The sequence below is a fragment of the Streptopelia decaocto genome (assembly GCF_964273445.1).
Source record: "Streptopelia decaocto genome assembly, chromosome: 2".
Taxonomy (NCBI): Eukaryota; Metazoa; Chordata; class Aves; order Columbiformes; family Columbidae; genus Streptopelia; species Streptopelia decaocto.
The window spans coordinates 101,202,058-101,222,440 of record NC_138655.1 but is presented as its reverse complement, the minus strand read 5'-3'; the positions used below and the strand labels follow the sequence as shown (position 1 = coordinate 101,222,440).

General features: G+C 38.6%; 1 protein-coding gene across 6 annotated transcripts in view; it reads right to left on the bottom strand.

Annotated features, from left to right (window-relative positions):
* TNS3 (tensin 3) overlaps window positions 1–20,383 on the bottom strand; it is a 231,904-nt gene that overhangs the window by 131,515 nt on the left and 80,006 nt on the right. For all 6 annotated transcript variants that reach the window (XM_082044752.1, XM_082044751.1, XM_082044753.1 and 3 more), the window contains exon 4: window positions 6,061–6,099. In XM_082044752.1, coding sequence (XP_081900878.1) covers window positions 6,061–6,099 — 39 coding nt within the window. The remainder of the gene's footprint in view (window positions 1–6,060; window positions 6,100–20,383) is intronic.

Genomic DNA, 20,383 nt, shown 5'->3' with positions numbered 1-20,383 from the left:
GCCTCATTTTCATTTCATTTTGGATGAACATCAGGGACTGAACACAGTGTATTATACAAAAATAAATTTGTGTTTAAGCTTTTATTAAATCTCATCATCCTCTAGTATTCTTAGAAATATATTTGCCCTCTTCTCCTGCCAAATACAATGGCTGTTTTTTGAATTTACTATACGCTGCACAGCTCACTTCAGGAACAATGCATTTCATTAATTTAGGGGAGTGGGATCTCCATATTCACAGAGTTTGATTCTCTGTGAGAAAGAGAGGGAGAAAACAGTAAGAAAACTCAGTACTCTGTGTTTGAAAGAAAATGATTAATTTTCAGCAAAAAACCCTCTGTTCATTTTTTCCATGGTGCCTGGTCAGAAGAGTCCTCCTGAGATACTTTGGCTGAGAAAGATCAGTAGATACAACAACATGTATTTTATCCCTGTTGCATTAATTCACTTATTAAATGCAACTTCCCCCCGATCCCAAAAAAAAAAAAAAAAAAAAAAAAAAAGTGAGACAGTCTGTTGTAGCAGAGTCCCATCTGTCAGAGACATTTATGAACACGGCACTGACTGCACTTTAAAATAGGATTTTTGAAAATCTATTCTGCAGACCTATGGGGTCCATGGCCTTACTCTGGTAAGCACTTGGAACATAAAACCAAACAATAACAAACAACATAGAAATGCATTATATAGAGGCCCACAACAACCCCCTTCTGGGGATCTTCAAATGAAAAAAGTTTCAAAAATAGTTGTGTCAAGTGTTACAATTCAGACAGCAGCCCACAGGCTTTGTCAAAAAGGTGTCTTATCAGTCCATGCTTCTCCTACTCAGGGAATGTGGCACTAACAATTCAAGAAATGTAAAAATATTATTGGTTGATGCAGCTGGAAAAAAGAAGAAAGCACAACTCAAAATTTAATAAAGCAAAACTGAATAGCAAGAAAGAGCTAGATTAAAAAAAAATAATAATAATAAAAGAAAAGAGTCTCATGGCATCTTTGCTTCCTCCTCAGTTCACTAAGGTTATATGAACCAGAAGTAGAGAAACATCATCTGTTTCTCCAAAGCCCACAGATTTCTTCACATGGAGACAGTGGCACTGTGGCCCTGGATGGTGATGAAACAGAAACTGAGCAGTGAAATATGAACTGGATATTCCTACTGGAATATTCCCACCCTTTGCAAACAAATTTGACACAGCACGGCCCTGTTGTGTTTCCCTCCCATGATGTGCACGCACTTTCACATGAGAGGCAGCTCCAGCCTGCAGTCCTCCCTGCTAGGACTGCTCTGGCAAGATGGAGGAAAGGAGACAGGAAAGATCATAGCAATGGGGAGGTATGGTAGCCTTTGTATACCCTTTACCTCCACCAAATCATGCTTGTTATGGGCATGTAACACCTGCTTTGTATGCATCTCATGGGTCCCGTGAGCTGAAGTTTGAATGTAGTAAATACAAAAAAAAATTAAGTCCCTGTGAATAAAAGAGTTGGATATTTTCCTAGTTTTCCATAAAATTTCCATACTATTGCTTGAAAGAAGAAAAAGGAAAGCCCAGAAATGAATTAGCCGTAAGTCACAGAAATGTATTACAAATCAAACCCACCGGATGCAGTTTTACAGCAAAACTCGTACTGATTTAAGCCAGAAATCATCATCATAGCTGACAGAGTGAAACTGTTGCATATGTCAGTTCATAATTCAGCTTAGTCACTGTCACCATACTCCAGGATATTTGGAAGTTGTACCAGATTAACCCAAATTAACAATCTTACACCTTCTAGTATTGAGGCCCCATTTCAAATGTAACTGGAGAATACAATCCTTCATCTACATGCTCAGGGCTTCCCAATAGCACGAAGAGCAACTCAGCCTCAGATTCCTAAAAAAGTCTCTTGTAAGCTCACATTAAAAACAGATGGGACTCTGCTACAACAGACTGTCTCACTTTTTTTTTTTTTTTGGGGGGGGGAAGTTGCATTTAATAAGTGAATTAATGCAGCAGGGATAAAATACATGTTGCTGTATCTACTGATCTTTCTCAGCCAAAGTATCTCAGGAGGACTCTTCTGACCAGGCACCATGGAAAAAATGAACAGAGGGTTTTCTGCTGAAAATTAATCATTTTCTTTCAAACACAGAGTACTGAGTTTTCTTACTGTTTTCTCCCTCTCTTTCTCCACATACACTGGGTTTTTATTTTGCTTTGTATCATAATACATTTTCATGAAAAAATGCTGGCACTAGGTTGGATACATTAAGGTATATGTTAACTACCATAGATTTAAAGCAAAAATGAGATAGGCAATTAGGATGAGGCCTTTGTGACTCCACTATTCACTTCTCAAGCAATTTTTTCCACTCCTTTGGAAAACAAACAAACAAACAAAACCACTCTCCCCTCCCCCCATAAAAAACCAAATAACCCACCTACACAAAAAACTCTCTTTTTTCCCACAATTAGTTTTATTCTGTTCCCCTCCTGTTTTGAGACAGGCAAGAGCACAGTCTGACTCAACTGCTCAAAATCAAGCTTTTGGTTTTTAGGAGGTGCCTGTATGTGAAAGTCTTTGATTTCTCTCTTCACAAGCAGAAAAGAGGCTTGCAACACTTAAGAGAAACACTTAAGTTAAACAAAAAAGGCAGAAACACTGCCACCCCTCCCCAATTTCTATCAAAATGATTAAACTTCCACTCCATATTCACCAAGATAGCTAAACATACTGCAGTGTTAAGAGATATTACAATAAAATATAAGTAGGTGGGTAAGTGCCCACTTAATTTTACCACATTATAACAGCTGGTTATGAAATATGATGTTTAAATGGCAGAACTAACAGTATGCAGAATTCCTTGGTAACCAGTTAGAATTAAAAAAAAAAAGAAAAAAAAAAAAAAGAAAAAATAGATAAAAACAAGGTGTGTGGGGGGGAAAGAAGAACAGTTATACAGATTAAATCAGAAATTCCTCTGGTAAAGATCACTACTTAACTCTGCTTTAAAACTGACAAGTCATGCAGAGATAAGGACCATTCAACCAATGGAGTAATTTTAAGATAAGAATCCACGTATGCTAAGAGGTTCAGGCCTTCACACCACATTTCATTACTGCAAGACATTTGGCAGGACATGTGAGGGGCCTCTGAGGAATTAAGAATTCTTTTCTTCTATTATTTTCAAAGACATACTACCATGAAGGATGGAAGAGAAATTTCAAGAAGGTAGTAAGTTTGTCTCCTTCACTGAAACATCTTAAATTCTCCTAGAATACTTCCTAGAATCTAAAAATAAGCTCAAAAATAATATCCTTCTATTCCATTCTTCTATTTTTATATTTTTAAAGTAACAGATGAAATGAAAAGTATTTGGAGCTTTAAGGTCAGGGCCTAAACCTTCTCTTCTTTTCGCAACACTAGATAAAAATAGGGAAATGTTTAGGGAAAATATATGTACTTGTTAGAAATTATTTTTTAATTTTAAAAGTTTATTTTAAAAAGTAAGATCAACTGAGCAACTGTCAATTTTTCAAAATAAGATCCAACAATTCCAGAAAAGGCTATTTAAACCAACTTGCCATCTTTAATTTTTACCAAAATTTCAGACAACTGTCTCATAAACTAAGTAAACTCTTACATACAAAAAAAAAGTGACCGTGGCAGGTATTTTTTTTACCTTTTTTTTTAATCATTGGGTAATGCTATACATATCTGCAGTGAAAGTCCATTACCACAAATAAACCATTGCCTCTTCACAAAACAGAATGAAGTGCACCAGAACAGGTCATCTTTGCAAGACATTTGACTTGAATTAACAGAGCTGGACTAACATCATTCCCCTTTTTCCAGTCAGAGGAATGTAAACAACAATATAAAGTAGTATTAAAACACTCAACAGCAGCTGGTTTATATTTTAGCACCTGAAACTCCTAACAGCTGCATCAGGTTGATATATAAGGGTCTTGATATCATTACAAAGCTTCCAAATACATGGCTCGTGAGAAATGAGACGAAAGGGCCTCTTTGGAAACAGACATCGAAGCTGAAGATAATCAATAAAACCCACATTTGAAGAAAAAGAGCATCTGTGTATTTCATTAGGCTTCGGCAGTCTTCCAACAAACATACGACTGAAAGTTTAACTACAATAAGCCACAGTAAGGAAAGCAATACAGGCAACCATTACATTGACTAAATATAAGCAGCACTAATTTAGAGCAGGCATATGCATCATTTATTTATGTGAGAACTAAAAGGTTGGAATGCCTTGGCTGGAATGAATGGGGATAAATCCACAGCTCCGAAGCAAACTGCAATGCAACAAAGTTTTGGTTCATTTGAATAGAGTACTGCGCTCACTATCATCTAAAGATCTCAACTAAATCTTGACCTTCTCAATAGTTTACACTCAAAATAGTTGTAAAAGAAACTGCTTACAGCTAATATGGTCACAGATAATCCTCCCTCATAACAATTGAACTCTTCACTAAACGGATAAAATCTATTTGTGCACAAGGCAGACTCCTAATCTAAAAATGTCACCAGGTTTCATATCAAAAGCAAAACACATTGTGCATTCTCACTCAGTAATAAGAACATGTTACATACTATGTAGTGAAAATATTTCACCTATGTCTTTCCCTGCAAGCAATTTAAATAGAATCCCACCCTTTCTTCTGCCTAAAACTAGTAAATGTTTTATTCAGGGACTGAATATACCTCTGGCTACATCCCTGCTGGTAAACTAAAACAGGTTAGGCCACTTTTGCCATCCATACTGTGCAATTGTCAGCAGGTTGCAGAGTCACTTAGGCCCACACCACCAGCATCGCCCCATGTTGACAGTTCACATAAACCAAGTTCAATCAGAATTATTAATGGTAATGACTAGTAACATATCCCACAGGTTGCTGTATGTTTAAAACTGCTGCTGAATCACAATGTCACATTTTTCATGTCAGAATCAATATTCCAGTTGTATGCACAACATGAAAGAAATAGCAACCGTGGTTACCAGCATACATCTAATACTATGAGTGGCAGACATAAGAAAGGGTTTCTTTTCCATTTACAATTTTAGCAGTAATGCCATAAAGGATCCTCAGACTCTGACGTGGTTTGATTCATAAAATTAGTGTGTCAAAATTAGAAGGGACCTCCCATGAGCTGATACTCACATTCCTCAAAATACCATCAATCACGAATTTAGGTTTCCAGCCTTTCTTTTAAAGGATAATAGTTGAGAAAACATGAACCAAGACTTCTATACCACCTTTTTACTTCTGTGGTTCATATTAGATAAGTATTATTCCAGCAGCAAAATCAAAACAAAAATATGCCAAATGACTTGGTCAATTCATATAGCAAGGCGGGATTCCTAATTGCCAGTGGCTGCATCACATACCTACAGTACACAGAGTTCTTGGGTGACACTTGGGCATCAGCTGTTGGCTGATTAGTTCTGTTATAGCAATGACACTAGCAGGTGGCGCTGCTGGTTCAATAAATAACTGTTACATCCAATCATCCAGGCATCATTCATGTTGCCCTTGGAGTTAAAATAACCAAATTCAGTCACACAAGTCAGAAAAGGCTTATCATTTTCCTGTCCTGAACAAGCATGGGTTAACTTCCTCTCTTCCACCCTCAACAAAAAATAACAAGCCCCAAACAAACTGCTATTTGTACTTTCAAACTGACATGAGACATCATTATGTTAAAACAATAATGTCTCTTTTTTTTTTTAATTTAAAACACAAACAAAAAAACAGATAACGTAACATGGACAACAGCACATGGTTGCTGCATCACAGGCAGGTTGTCCAGTCGAGTTTAAGAGGAATCCTCAACATTTCACCCTTACCTTTGCAAAATACTCAATAAAGCAACCATGTTCGTGAATGGGACAGGACACAGTAACAAGTTTCACAGGCAGAACCTTCATTTGCCAAGCCAAGGTAATGCCACAGTACTGAAAATAACAAAAGGTTACAGGATGCTACAAGAATAACATAACCTATAACTTAATAAAACCTGATGGATATCAGTAGTGCCAAAAATACTTACCAGTTCATAGTTGCTTGGCAAAAGGCAGGGTGTCACCACCTGGAATAAAAAATAATAATAAAATAAGGAAAAAAATATACTTCTTTTGGAGATAACCCAATCTCATTGATTGAGCTCCCTCAAATACTGTGAAATCCAGAGTCAAAGGGGCACCAACCAGATCAGATGCAGAATCTGTGTGTCCAAAGCTGCTCTTGGCTGCATTACTTTCTCTCATCTCCCTTAAGAGTTAGCATTAGCTCAATGCTAACTATGTGCCCTGCTCACATGAAGTAATCAGTGAAACAGGTTGAAGAGTAATACCTTTGCCTTAGGTCACATATGCAGGGAAACATGGAGGGCTTTCTCCCCCCTCCATCCTTCGCAGCATTCTTCTAATATCACCTCAGTTTCAGTTCATAAGTAAGTATCCTGCTTTTCAAGTAATCTAGAACTTCAGCAGTCACCAACATCTTATGCTTGCTCTGGATTGTTTATGGGGTGTGTGCTGAGCACAGCAAGCAGAACAGCTATTCTGTGGACTCACAGAATTTCAGAGGCTTGGCTCCAAGTTAAAACACTTCTGTGGAGAACATGTTCTTTATACGTCACACCAAAAAAAAAAAAACAAACCAAACAACCTTGTTTGAATACTTAAAAACCAAAACAAAGAAAGCCAGGAAAAGCATGGCTAACTCATACTATGTGATGATCTAGGGATAACCAACTGTTAGCTTCTCTCTATAGTCCCACACATCAGGCACTCTCGGACCTCAAACAGTCAAAAGACTGTGGTTCATCAATGTGTGCCACTCAGCTGAGCTTCGGTAACAGTCATCACACATGTTCACTTTAACAAGCAAGCTGAGTTTAATCCCAGTGAATACTGTTTCAGTTAACATGTTCACCTTCACTATTACAGCTCTCTAGGACAGGCTCGCCTCTTGGCCAGCAGAGTGGAGCTAGAAACTCTTTAGCAACACCTGGACTATAAAGGTGGCATTTTCTCGCAGGAACTGTTGGTGAGCTGCCCTACTAGCTCTCAAGTTATGGTGTACAGTGTGGATTATGGAGCAGAAGGAGCCTGATGTGTCATTTATAATCCTTAGAGTAATAAAAAGAAGATGCAATCCATACAACAGAGCAAGCTGCAAGAACAAAAGAAACATCAGTCCTGTAAGTACAACAGACAAGAAGAGACAGACCTGACTACACTGAGACAACCCACTCCACTCCCAACTCTCCGGAACAGCTTTTAACCACTAGCATGGAAGGGATGGCATTTGCCTCCATATCTTCTTGTGGAAAAGATACATCTCTGATTCTCAATGCTTTTTTAAATCACAAAATACTTACAGAGAGAAAAAAGAAAAAGCAGCTAACTGATTTTCAACTCCCAGCCTCCTCATGATCTCTCTGTTATCCCTAAAGAAAACAGGACAGATAGGAACCCTTGAGGTTTGTCTATTGCACTCTCTGACTCCTCATTGCGCTTCCAAGTCCAGGGTCTTAATAAGCTTCACTTCTCCAGTTCATTTTGTGACTGCCACTCATGATTCACTCCTCTATCCAACCAAACACTGGGGCCAATATTATTAAATATATTCATTAACGATTTAGACGAGGGAATTGAGTGCACTATCAGCAAGTTTGCTGATGACACTAAGCTGGGAGGAGTGGCTGACACGCCAGAAGGCTGTGCTGCCATCCGGCGGGACCTGGACAGGCTGGAGAGTTGGGCGGGGAATAACCTAATGAAATTTAACAAGGGAAAGTGTAGAGTCCTGCATCTGGGCAGGAACAACCACAGGTTCCAGTATAGGTTGGGAAATTACATATTAGAGAGCAGTGTAGGGGAAAGGGACCTGGGAATCCTGGTGGACAACAGGATGACCATGAGCCAGCACTGTGCCCTTGTGGCCAGGAAGGCCAATGGCATCCTGGGGTGTATTACAAGGGGGGTGGTCAGTAGATCAAGAGAGGTCCTCCTTCCCCTCTACTCCGCCCTGGTGAGACCCCATCTGGAGTACTGTGTCCAGTTCTGGGCCCCTGAGTTCAAGAAGGACAGGGAACTGCTGGAGAGGGTCCAGCGTAGGGCAACAAAGATGATTAAGGGAGTGGAGCACCTCCCTTATGAAGAAAGGCTGAGGGAGCTGGGTCTCTTTAGTTTGGAGAAGAGGAGACTGAGGGGGGACCTTATTAATAAATATATATAATAAATATTATATATATATATATATAAAATATATATATAAATAATATAATAACTATATAAAGGGTGGGTGCCACGAGGACAGAGCCAGGCTCTTCGCGGTGGCAAACAATGATAGGACAAGGGGTAATGGGATCAAGCTGGAACACAAGAGGTTCCACTTAAAATTGAGAAAAAACTTCTTCTCAGTGAGGGTGACAGAACACTGGAACAGGCTGCTCAGGGAGGTTGTGGAGTCTCCTTCTCTGGAGACATTCAAAACCCGCCTGGACATGTTCCTGTGCAACCTCACCTAGGCGATCCTCCTCCAGCAGGGGGATTGGACTAGATGGTCTTTTGAGGTCCCTTCCAATCCCAAACATACTGTGATACTGTGAAACAACCTTACTAAACACGCAGAAGATGTTAAGTAAGCTGTCATGATAGCATTCCATTGCTGAAAGCAAAGACATCAGCTGCCTCTGTGACCTCTTGCCTGACACAGCATTTAAAACTTCATACACCACCTTTAATTACAACCACAAATTCTCCTTTCAAGCCAAAGTGGCAAACCACCAGGCAGAGCAGTCTGTGGCAGGAAGAACTGAAGCCCTGTGCACCCTGCACCATCACCAGGAGCAGCAAACACTGCATCTATGGATAAAAGACTGTCCACAGTTGTCCTGACCATGTGATTACCTGGTACTTATTATAAGCACTAAAATCAGTTTTTGCTAGTATGCTCATTAGCAACACCTAAGGTTAAAAATAGAGAAAAAATGAAATTTAAACACTTTTCTCTCACTGCCTGTAATAGGAAGAACAGAGAGAACTAATGGAAACCCCAACAGAGTTTGCAGGCTGGTTGGGTAGCGCAGTAGAAAAGCAAAGATGAACTAGTATCATATGCTTGCATAATTAATAACAGAGAGACTCCATCTTCTCCTGGTTTTCTGTCTTTTGCACTTTCTTTTTACTAAGATCAACACCTGCATTAGATGGTACTGTTCTAGGACCAACAAGGAGTTATATAATACCCTTTCTGGTGTACACAGCAATCCCTTCAACCTTGCACACTGCCACTTATCACTATGCTGCACTGTCACTAAACTGCAGAGCACTCAAAATGCATCACAAAGCCAAATACTTGGATGCACTGCTACTGTTTTCATGCTACAAAACTCAATGTAAGGCACATTGAATCACTCAAAGCGCACTGATTCTTTTTTCCTCTGGCTCCTTATACACAAATAGCTTATTTCTTCCCAGATGAATCAAAACAGTGAAGACCTCTACATATCCCAATTTCAGTTCTCATGAGCAGTTGCAGAAAATTCTTCCACTATTAATGCAGACACAAGTTATAAGCAAAAGAGCTGACGTGTTCACAGATAACAGAGAGGCTATCACGAGGTTCAGACAATGTAAGCTGGGGATATGTGAGTGGCTCCAACTCTTTTTCCTGGTTTGCAAAGGTCTGAGATGTCTTAAAAGAAATCAGCATTTAGAGAAAAAGTATAGAGCTGGAAAGCAAGACTGCAGGACCAATCCAGTATCAATGCAGAGAAAATAGAGTATAAATGTCTAATTTCATTGGTGTAAAAAATTACACTCACTGTGTACCAACTGCACGAAACAAACTTCAGAAGGATTTTTTCTGATCTTCCAACTGCAGCTACAGCTCATCTCAAAAAAGACATTTGCAATCACTTGTTTTTTCAGCTTTCGATAGTGTCTTTATTCTTGTAAGAGAGGTAGTGGATATGCATTAGTGTAAAATCTCATAATTACACACAACTAAGGTGCATTTAGCTTCTGCACTTTCATGTATTAACAAGTAATACCAGGATACAGGAATGCTTTGCCTGATTTTCAAAAATAGTTACCTTCTCAAGTGCCTGGCACATATACACAGCATATACATATACACAGATACAGACACATCGGTCTACCCACAAATAACCAAACAATTATTTGAAAGGCAAACTACCTGTTCTTGCATACACAGTTAATATGGAAACACTTTCCTGGCGTGGTACGTCCTGAATCGAGCCTTAGTTTGAAGAAGTCCCATATTGACAGAAAAAGATTTAAAATAATTACTTCGTTGAAGAATTCTGACTTCCATGAATCTGCGGGTAATTTTCCTTCATAAGACTGTAACACCACTCACATCAGTTAATGAGTAACTAACCAACATGAGATAAACGTTAACTCAAACAAGAAAAAATGTCAACAAATGGCAGGATATCTGGCACTAAGGAAATAAAATCTGTCCCCACTTGCTGTAACAGAGACATCACAGTGCCCCCCACTGTTGCACACCAGATCATTTGCTGGGATATCCAGTATTTACATTTTAATGTTTTTTTCACTCCCAGATGCATCTTTCTTTTTCATCTTCCTTACTTTTCATGTTCGTTTTGCAAGCAATAGGTGATCTTTCAGAGGAAGAACCATCTTCAAAGAATTAGAAGTTATTACTAAAGGTGCATTTCAAAGGCCAAATCTCAAATACTACCACATTACTTTTGGAAAAGCAATTCAACCATTTGACTATAATTAATCACTTTCTTCAAGCTCCAGTCTTATACCAAGCAAGAAATGCTGGCATGCCTGCCATAGGTTATGTGTAACATAAAGGATGTGCAGGGGAAGGAATTGTAATCAAATATATGCATGACCTGCTTAAAAATCTGTTCATTCTACTTGACTACTACGAAAATGGATAAAAGTAGCATCAAAATGTGGCCACTGACATCTTCCAAATAACGTACAGTTATAGTGATGTTAGGAGACCTTATGACTGTTGCAGAAGCCCAACAGACCTTACGACTGTTGCAGGAGCCCAAATGGCAAGCTCATGGAAATGTTTAATATGTGTCTATGTATATACACACATACTTTAAGTGCACACACTTATCTATTTATTTAAATATACAGCTTTGGAGTTAAGTCTGGAAAACAAAAGAAATTTCTCTGCTTAGTTTTCTTCTTTTGACACACCTGTCAGTTATCATCCCCCTCCTCCAACCCACCCCCCAAAACACTCAAATCATAAATTCCCTTACTCACATGTTACAACTTGTAACATGACAAAATTTTAAAAATAAATCCAAATTCTAAAATAAAAAGGGACATTATTGGGATATTAACTTGTGATTAAAGAGTTACAATAGCAGTACACCTTTTTTTTTTTTTTTTTTTGTTAACAGAAATCTCCAGTTGTGTGATAATAGTATCTAACTCAGACTTTTGTCCTGGAGATAGCAAGTGTCCTAGCACTTCATGCCAGACAGATCAGCTATAAAGCATGCCCCAAACCCTCTTCAAATTAAGCATTTATCAGCTTCAGTACTTTTTGTTTGCTGAAATAATGCTAACACTACATGTACCCACCTCATCAAGGTGTAAAGAGGATCAGCCAAAGCTTGAGAAACTCTCCATGAATTTATTGGAAAAAACAAAGCATCTAAGCCATGTAACATCTAAGCCATGTTCCTACAGTCCTGACCCCTGCACAACTCCTTTGTGTCTATTTAGGATTATAACTTATGAAATAAATTCTGAAATTAGCCCTTGAAATGGAAAGTTACATACCTTCAGGAGGGATTTCAAAATATAGCATATTTATAAAGATACAAACCCCTGTTTCCCAAGACAAAGCAAAGAAGCTGTCCCAAATGAAATCACCGAAGGAAAAGAAACCTTTCACAAGTAACTAGGAATGCAGTTATCCCAAGATACAGAAAAGTATTGTTCACATATCTGTGCCATCTCAAAGTCTGGCTTTCTTCCATGTTGTGATATTTGATCTTGCAAAGTCACAGTCCTCACTTCCATCATGAAAGTTGTTCTCCAACTCTCTGAATAACACAGTGCCAGACATTTGGTACATATGTTATTTGGGAAAAAAAGATAAAATAGAAGAATCTCTTTAAAACTCCAATGAAACAGAAGATTCCACAAATCAAAAATGGATGAGTTTCTACTGATAATTGTAAACCAGTAACCAGAGATTAAGTCTTTTGCTTTATCAGATCACTGGATTTGCTCCAAAAGAGTTCAGAAGCAAAGTACAAGAAACTTAGTCAGAACTTGGGTGTAGCTAACAGGGGTTAAACCAGGCAGCAGATGCCAAAATCCTAAAACTAGATTTTTTTTTTTTTTTTTTTTTCCACTGGACTTCACACAAGGCCTCTGCACTGTGGTTTAGTTTGCCAATCTGAACTGTAAATGGAGTGCTAGCTACTGTCCCTCTTGAGTTACTATGTTTAACCACAGATTTATAAATTAGGTTGAAATTAGTTGATGCTAAATGAGTGCAAAAACATAGTATCTTTGCTCAAAATGTCTCATTTTGCTGCTTCTTTAAAGAACAGTTTAAAAAAATTCTAATTTTGGCAATTGTGCACATCTTTGAGACTTCTGCTTTCTTTGTATCAAATCTGACTTCTGCAAGCTTCATTAGGTATACATTCCTCAGGGAACTACGTTAATTCTTTCAGGACTCCAAGTCTATTTATTTTGGTGTAATCCTCATGAGAAAACATGCTTCATTTGCAAAGTCAAACAAATCTTGCAACACTACCAGACAGGGAAGGCCCTAGCAGGCAACGAGGATACAGTTCCCCAGACATTTTCCTTTACCAAAAGAACAAACTGCCAAAAATGGATTGGATTTTCTCGAGCAGAAGCAAGATGAGCACCAGGGCTGTTGTACCTTAGAATTTTTGACCTTTAACGTATTGGTGTGATTTATCAGTTTCAGTCTGCTTCCAGGATCTGAGCAACGATAAGAGTTACAGGCATTGTGGTTCCTGTGGTCACAAATGGCACCACACAGCCAGCAGTATCAGAAGTTTTAGGAGGAGGAGACAGGAGCTTTGTCATGACAAATTGCAGAGGTCACTGCTCAGACCACAGGTTTCACTGTTTCCAGTGTACCTCTACCAGCTGGGACAGAGAGATGTCCATTAAATGAAAGTATTAAAGACAACAAGATAACATAAAAGCAATATTTAAACAATATAATTAGGTTAAAATCGGGGGGAGGATATTTTTCATAATACATATTACAGAGAAGAGAGAAACATGATAGACAAGTAGAGCTCCAGAAAACAACAACGCCAGTCTTTTCTACTCAACATCACAGAAGGATATGAAGGCAGAAGTCACCTTGATGGTAAAGTAATGAGTTTTGGGCTTTTTTGTTGGTTTTGAGGTTTTTTTGTTTATTTACCTAGAGTGGAAAATCTGCAGGATGGTTCTCTGCATCTCACCAAGGCCAGTTTAAAGCCTACAGTACTTAGCACAGGACTGATTTCACTCTGTGACAGAAGGTCTGTAAGAGTCACTGCAAAGAAACACAGTGACCTCTCCAGCCCAAAGTTTACATAAATCCTTCAAAACAACTGTTGGAGTACACTCATCTGTTAGAAAAAGGAGGCCAAAGTAGCCCAAAGGGTTAAGGAACCAAGGAGGAATCTTCCACTTTCCCACCAGAATATATTCTCATGTTGTAAAGAAAGGGTCCCTCCAGAAGGCCCCAGTTTGCCCATTTTTGAGATTGAGAGCACTTTGCTGAAGGCCAACATGAAGACACTGAAGCACCTGAATTTTATTACAGTATTTCTGACTTTCTTATATGACAATCCTGACTTTCATAGCTCTCTAGTCATTTTAACAAATTTCCCTCCTGTAAAAATATATTAAAGTCTTAAACATGTACATTCTAAGTATATCTTCAATTTTCCAGCTATTCAAAAAAAGAGACAATGCAACAAAAGGGTACAGAATGCTCTCTCTGTGACACACTTAAATACATATATTTTATCATCAAAACTAGCTCTCCCAAATAGACTGTTTTCACTAATGCTGAATTTCCTTCACTGTGCTTTAACTGTGGGAGGTATTTTAAATGTCTTCTTCAGCAAGACAGAATAAGACAAGTGAAGCAGCCTTTTAGAGATAATGACTAGCAAAATATTATGAAATGCTGTGTTATCACACAGAAGTAGTAAAAGCAAATTCTAGTGAAGCTCAGACATTTCAGCTTGCTGATAGAAAACAGTGAGGGTTTCTTCTGGGACAGAGCTCATAACTTCCAAAAAAAATAGTACTCACTCTCTTTCATTCTATGCTTTCAAAAAATTGTGGTTATTCATGATAATGTCTATATCTCAGTTCCCATTCTTCCATCAATCAGTAAGGCAATCTAAGGCTGGTGTGGCTCCAACTTTTTGAGATGTCACATTGCAAAAGGGAACTCAATCATTTCCTAGGAGTATGCACTCTTCCTCAAAACCTCCAGCAAAAGCAAAACAGCATGGTACAGCAAAGGGGCAAAATGTTATACATCATTGGGACACTATGCCTGCTACCCAATTACAGCAGCTGTTGATGTTCAGAGTACCCTTCCAGATGCTGCTATTGCCTTTAGCTGTAACAGCAGACACAAAAGAAACGCCTCTAGCGCAAAGGCTAAGAGCATCATGTACAGTAAGAGTAAACAACTTTTAATAACAGTAACTCACAAAGAAAGGAGTAGTATATTACTGTAACCTACTTAATTCTCATTTCCCAAAGCTGACTATGGCATGAGCTACATAAGGTCACCTAAGGGAGAATTTCAAGCAGCAGCAATGTAAAAATGCATCATTCCCAGGTTCTTTGATCCCATTCTAAAAGGCTGACAAATGTGTTTCTACCTCTCTTAAAAAAAAAGTTGCATGGCAAGTGTGTGTGAGATTTAATGTATCTATACAGAAAGGACCAGAGCTAGCCAGAAAACAACTGGACCAGTAAATACATCCTTCCTAAAAATCAGCCAAAACAAGAGAGGGCACTGGAGGAAAAAAATCCAACCAATCAACAAACCCCACTCTCCTAAAACACCCTAAGATTTTCCAGTCGAAAGTTCACATCTGTCATGAAAATGTAACCTACCCACATTATGGTGGTGAACAAAGAAAAGCAGAAATTGTTCTGTTTCCTTCCCTCACTAACATCATCTTATCTTCTTTTCCCTTTGCCAACAGCTAAATTTATTTTTAAAATAAAATCAGCAAGGAAACAAACAAACCTTGAAGTTGTACATGTACCAGCTGGGTCTTGCACAACATAGCAAGCTATCTGAAACAGTAAGTCTAAATGACAGTTCTTATCTAAGAACACTAGCATACTTTAAAATACTTTCTTCATTTTTTGAAAGCCCCAGCAAATTAACTGCCAAATACAAAGCACTCCATCACAGCACTTCTGCTACTTAAACAGTGCAAGGTTTATGCCCATAAAAAGCAATTTCAAGTCCTCGTATCCCTCAATAACATACAGTTCTGGTTGAATCTGAAGGTTTATTCATTACACAGTTCATTACAGTGGTATTATATCTAACAGGGCACAAAATATTTTGCAAAGACGAGGATCTGCAAAATACCGATTCTGGGTACGATCAGAAAAAACCTGAAGACCCCGTTGAGTGGTCAAATGTCAGTTACAAAACTAACACAGCAATCCTTCAGACTTCAACTGCAAACATTTTTGTTCCAGCCCAGTGCTAGGCAGCACTGAAAGGGTTGCATGCATGGCAATGTAACATGCCAAACACTGCCTATGAAGAAAGAAATCCTTGAAGTCTTCAGCTTTTTGAATGTGTTTGGATTTATAGATTACCACAAAAATGCATCAACCACAGAGGTTCGGTTCACACAGCTGCCTCCTGGAAACAACATGACACAAGTTTTCATTTAAGTCCTTGATTCCCACTGCCCAAAATCTGAGAGGACTAAGGAGAACCCACACTGACATTTAAAAATAATTAAAAAAAAAAAAAATAAAAAGCACCTCACGTAGTGGCCTTGTTCGCATGTGTATGTATGTTACAGAGCCAAACGCATATGAGAGAATGAACATGAGCAAGTATATCTGTCAGCCACTTGATGGGAACTATTAGACATCCTTTTAGGAATGTAAACTAAATTTCAGGAAGGTAAATGAAGCAACTGTCCATGTGACTTGCGTTGGAACTCTTGGCAAGGATGACAACCATACACAAAAGAGAGAAGGATCTTTCCTTCTTGTTCCAAAAACACAGAAAAGAAATTGTCATGTGGCAGTGGAACGTATGTTTCTCACATAAGTATCTGTCCCACTGGACTGCTGAGGGCCAATGATTGCCTTCATAGGGTAGAAGTACGTGCCTTCATGCCCATCCACTGCAAGAGCCTGAGCCCAGCCTCACAACCTTAAAAACACTACCCAAGTAAGCACTAGGTTTATTCACAAACCAGTCCAAGAAGTACCCAAGTAACAAAATTCAATAGAGCCTTTTGAGAGCCAGAACAGATTGTGCTTTAAATCTCCAAACTGAAAATATCTGACCAATATTAGTTTCTCCACATATACATATAGATAGCTAGATAGGAAGTTCTTTACTTTCACAATACAAGTTGAACATGCAACCCAGGACCAAAATCAACCACCATTCCTTGCTAATTTTTTTTGCTGTGATTACTGTCACTCTCCCTTCTATAGTGCTGCTAGTCATGTTTGTTTACAGTAATTCAAGTTAAATTTTTGTTTATTTCTATGCATTTTTCTGTAATCATGTTCCTATTTCCTAGACTGTTAAAGAGACCAAGAAAGAAAAATATTAGGATATCACAAGGGACTATGGCAGTTGGAGGCAGTGGGGAGCCTTCTTTCAATCATCTTCAATCAGCAACAGCTTTAACAGTTCACAGAAAAAGGAAGATGAGCATCAAGGGAAGAATTATATTTTCTCACATAAAAAATCCTAAAAAAGGGAATCAGAAAAAACATGGCCTTTGAGAAATTAGCAGGACAAAGTGTCACATCAGAGTTTATGCCTTTTATGATTAAAACAATTTTGGTGGCTTTATAAATGATAAAATGCTAGAAATACATTATGAATGTTATTTCTGTTAAAAAAAAAAAACAACCTGCAGAATTTGAAATAAATTGTTTGATCTAACTTTACTAGCATTCACATGGCACACTGCAGCTCAGGAACCTAGTCTAAACAAGGATTTTAGATTACTAATTAAAAAAAAAAAAAAAGCTTTGATTAGACCTGCACTCCCCTGAGATGTCTAAGACACCTTCTTGAAAGGTGAAGGAGGAGGTGGGCTGAAGCAAACCCGTATATAAGTTAAACTTACTGGAAGTGGAAAAAGCCATAGAGTCATCTGCCTAGGATATTAGTTTCTTTGAAACATCATTTCAGACTAGCAAAGAATCAAACTGCATTATGTAAGAAAAATGTCTTTGGCTTAAGCATAGCAAAAATATCTTCCAGGTTGAATTAAGGATACATGCAATGTTTGCTAGGCAAAGGCATAAAGCTGGATCACACCCGATTCAGCAAAAGACTTCAGCAAATACTTAGGCTTACTGATTATAAGAAAATGTAAGCATTTCCTTGTAAACTTAATAAAATCAGTCAGTTCTCAAGAGGAGAATCAGCATACAAGAAAAAGGTCTAGAAAATACGGTCAAGAGGCTTCCCCTCCCGCTTTTAGTCTTCCCACAGATCAGGAGACAAAAACTGGTTTTCAAATTCCCAGGCTTCAAAGAAAGAAGTTTGGCTGGAGTCACGAGACTATGCCTTTCAATGCCCCAGATGCACACCACATACCTAACTGACAGAGTCAAAACCAAAAGAAGGAGAAAATGGTATCCCAGGACAGAGAGTTAAGGGAAAACTTTGTGGGGGGACAAACAAGTATTCCTACATCATACACAGAGAGACATGCCCCAAGACAAAGCTACAAACTTAAGGGGACTCAACTGCCCAGGGCAAAACCCAGACCAAAGCCATGGGGCGTTAGATATGCTGTAGCTTCCGAAACCTTAGGGAACACTGATTACATATGTACATGCAAACAAACAGCCATAAAGAAACATTTCCAAGTTAAACATGCATGAACTGAGGCCATACAAGGTAGTAATTATCTGAACGGACTGGGATTTGTACATTAAACCAAAATTCTTTCAGAATTCATTCTTATGAAGTTTTTCAGAGTGAAAACAAAAACTTATTTTAGAGAGCATTTTAAAATACAGTACATACATTAAAAAGTACAGATGACTAAAGAACAAATAGTATATTTTTTTACAGTAAACTGATTATATGCTGCTATAACATAACAATTTGAAAGGCTGTCTTTAGTTCTAAATAAGCCTACTGCAAACTCAAGTATATTACAATAGCTTAACCTATACAAAGTCAATTACAAGTTTATGAGGGCTTCCCATGGTCAGAACAGGTATCTCTCTATAGTACAGTAAGTTAACAAAACCTGCTACCGCCCAAGCAGTGCAGCATTTTTAGGCCCTTGTTTCTATCAAAATGCAAAAAAGTATGGTTCATCGGGCCTCCGTGATGAGCAAGTGTATTTGTCAGCAGGACAACACCTCACTATGAGTATGTACAGACAGAATACCAGAGAAGTCACATTACAGATGCAGCCATGTGTCTTTCTATGAACACATATCAAGTTTCTGAGGCTGAGAACAAGAGGGCTGTGACAGCTCAGCACTGCCAAGGTGCATCATGCCGATGGGTGCAGAAGAGGCCCACTGAGTATGCAGGCAAAACAGCTGCCCTGAGAGGCTGTACTGAAATGAAATGCGTCTACAGAAACCAGTGCACACTGAGATCTCTGACTGGCAGAGATGCAGCAGAGACTTTCACAAATAGCTTACAGGAGTTCACACAGGACATGAGAGTTGAGGGACATCTTCAGAGCAGATTCATCGACCAGACCCTTTGTGGCGCAGCCCACTCAGAGCTTGTCTCCCAGGATCCGATTAGACAGCTTCAGTCATGAGTAACCTCACTGCTTTTCATCTCAGCAAAAGCGCCTGGGAGACATGTTTACATATCCATTGCTCTCTGCGTGAAATACTGCTTCCTGACATCTGTTCTGAATTTGTGGATCCTTAATTTTCATTTACTCCTTCCTGCAGCCACATACCCACCCCCTACTTCAGGGCTAAATTGAAAACAGTAACCTGACAGAGAAGGATATATGTCTTAGGTTTTATATCCAGACTTCCACTATATTCACTTTTTTGTTTGTTTCTTTCCACATACAATTCCAAGAGAGTGAAGTTTGGACTTCTGGCACTTATTTTTGATTGGATTTTTGGGTAACTTTCTTTTACAGCTAATTCAGTTTTCATGTTGGCATCCATCTGCACCATCCAGTGCAGGCATGTCAAATTCCTTTTCACCAGGGGCAACATCAGCCTCATGGTTGCCTTCAAAGGGCCAAATGTAATTTTAGGACTGTATAAATCGACTGATCTAGTGGATTTATACTACATAATTTTAATTTAAAATGTTGTAACCGTTATGTAATTGACACAGAATCATAGAATAGTTTGGGTTGGAAGGGACCTTCAAAGCTCATCTAGTCCAAACCCCCTGCAATAAGCAGGGACATCTTCAACTAGATCAGGCTGTTCAGAGCCCCATCCAGCATGACCTTGAATGTTTCCAGAGATGGGGCATCTATATAATGTAATGGCAGTATAAATATATCTATATAGGGCACTCAATGCAACAGCCTAAATCGGTGCAAGCTAATGTCTGCTTCTTTAATTCTCTTTTTGTAACTTCACATTTTCTTACAGTGGTGCCCTAAGTTTTGAAATATCATTAGGATGCTTGCCTGCATTTGTTATTTTGTACTCACTGTTACGTCAGGAGCAAGTAAAAAGCCCTCGCAGAACCGATTCACGGTTCATCCTACAAGACAGCATTTGACATCCTGAACAACTCCAAAACGTGATTCTTCCTTCATTTGTACTTTATGATCAAATTCAGAGTCCACTTTATTTTCAGGTCTGCATAAAGTTTATTTCATGGATGATTTATGTACCAAGAAACATGTTTTTCATTTCCAAGCATAATAGTGTTATTGCCTTGACAACCTCTTCAAATCCTGCATTGTCATGTTGCCAGTTGAAGATCTGAGCTGCTGCTTTTACCTGAAAACATTTATGACATTATCTGTTTTGTTATGAGGCTTTATGGCTAGACTTGCATATAATATTGCTTTTATGAATGGTCGTGACCCCAATAGTCTTTTGAGTGATGCTTTACTGTGCTGATACATTATTCTT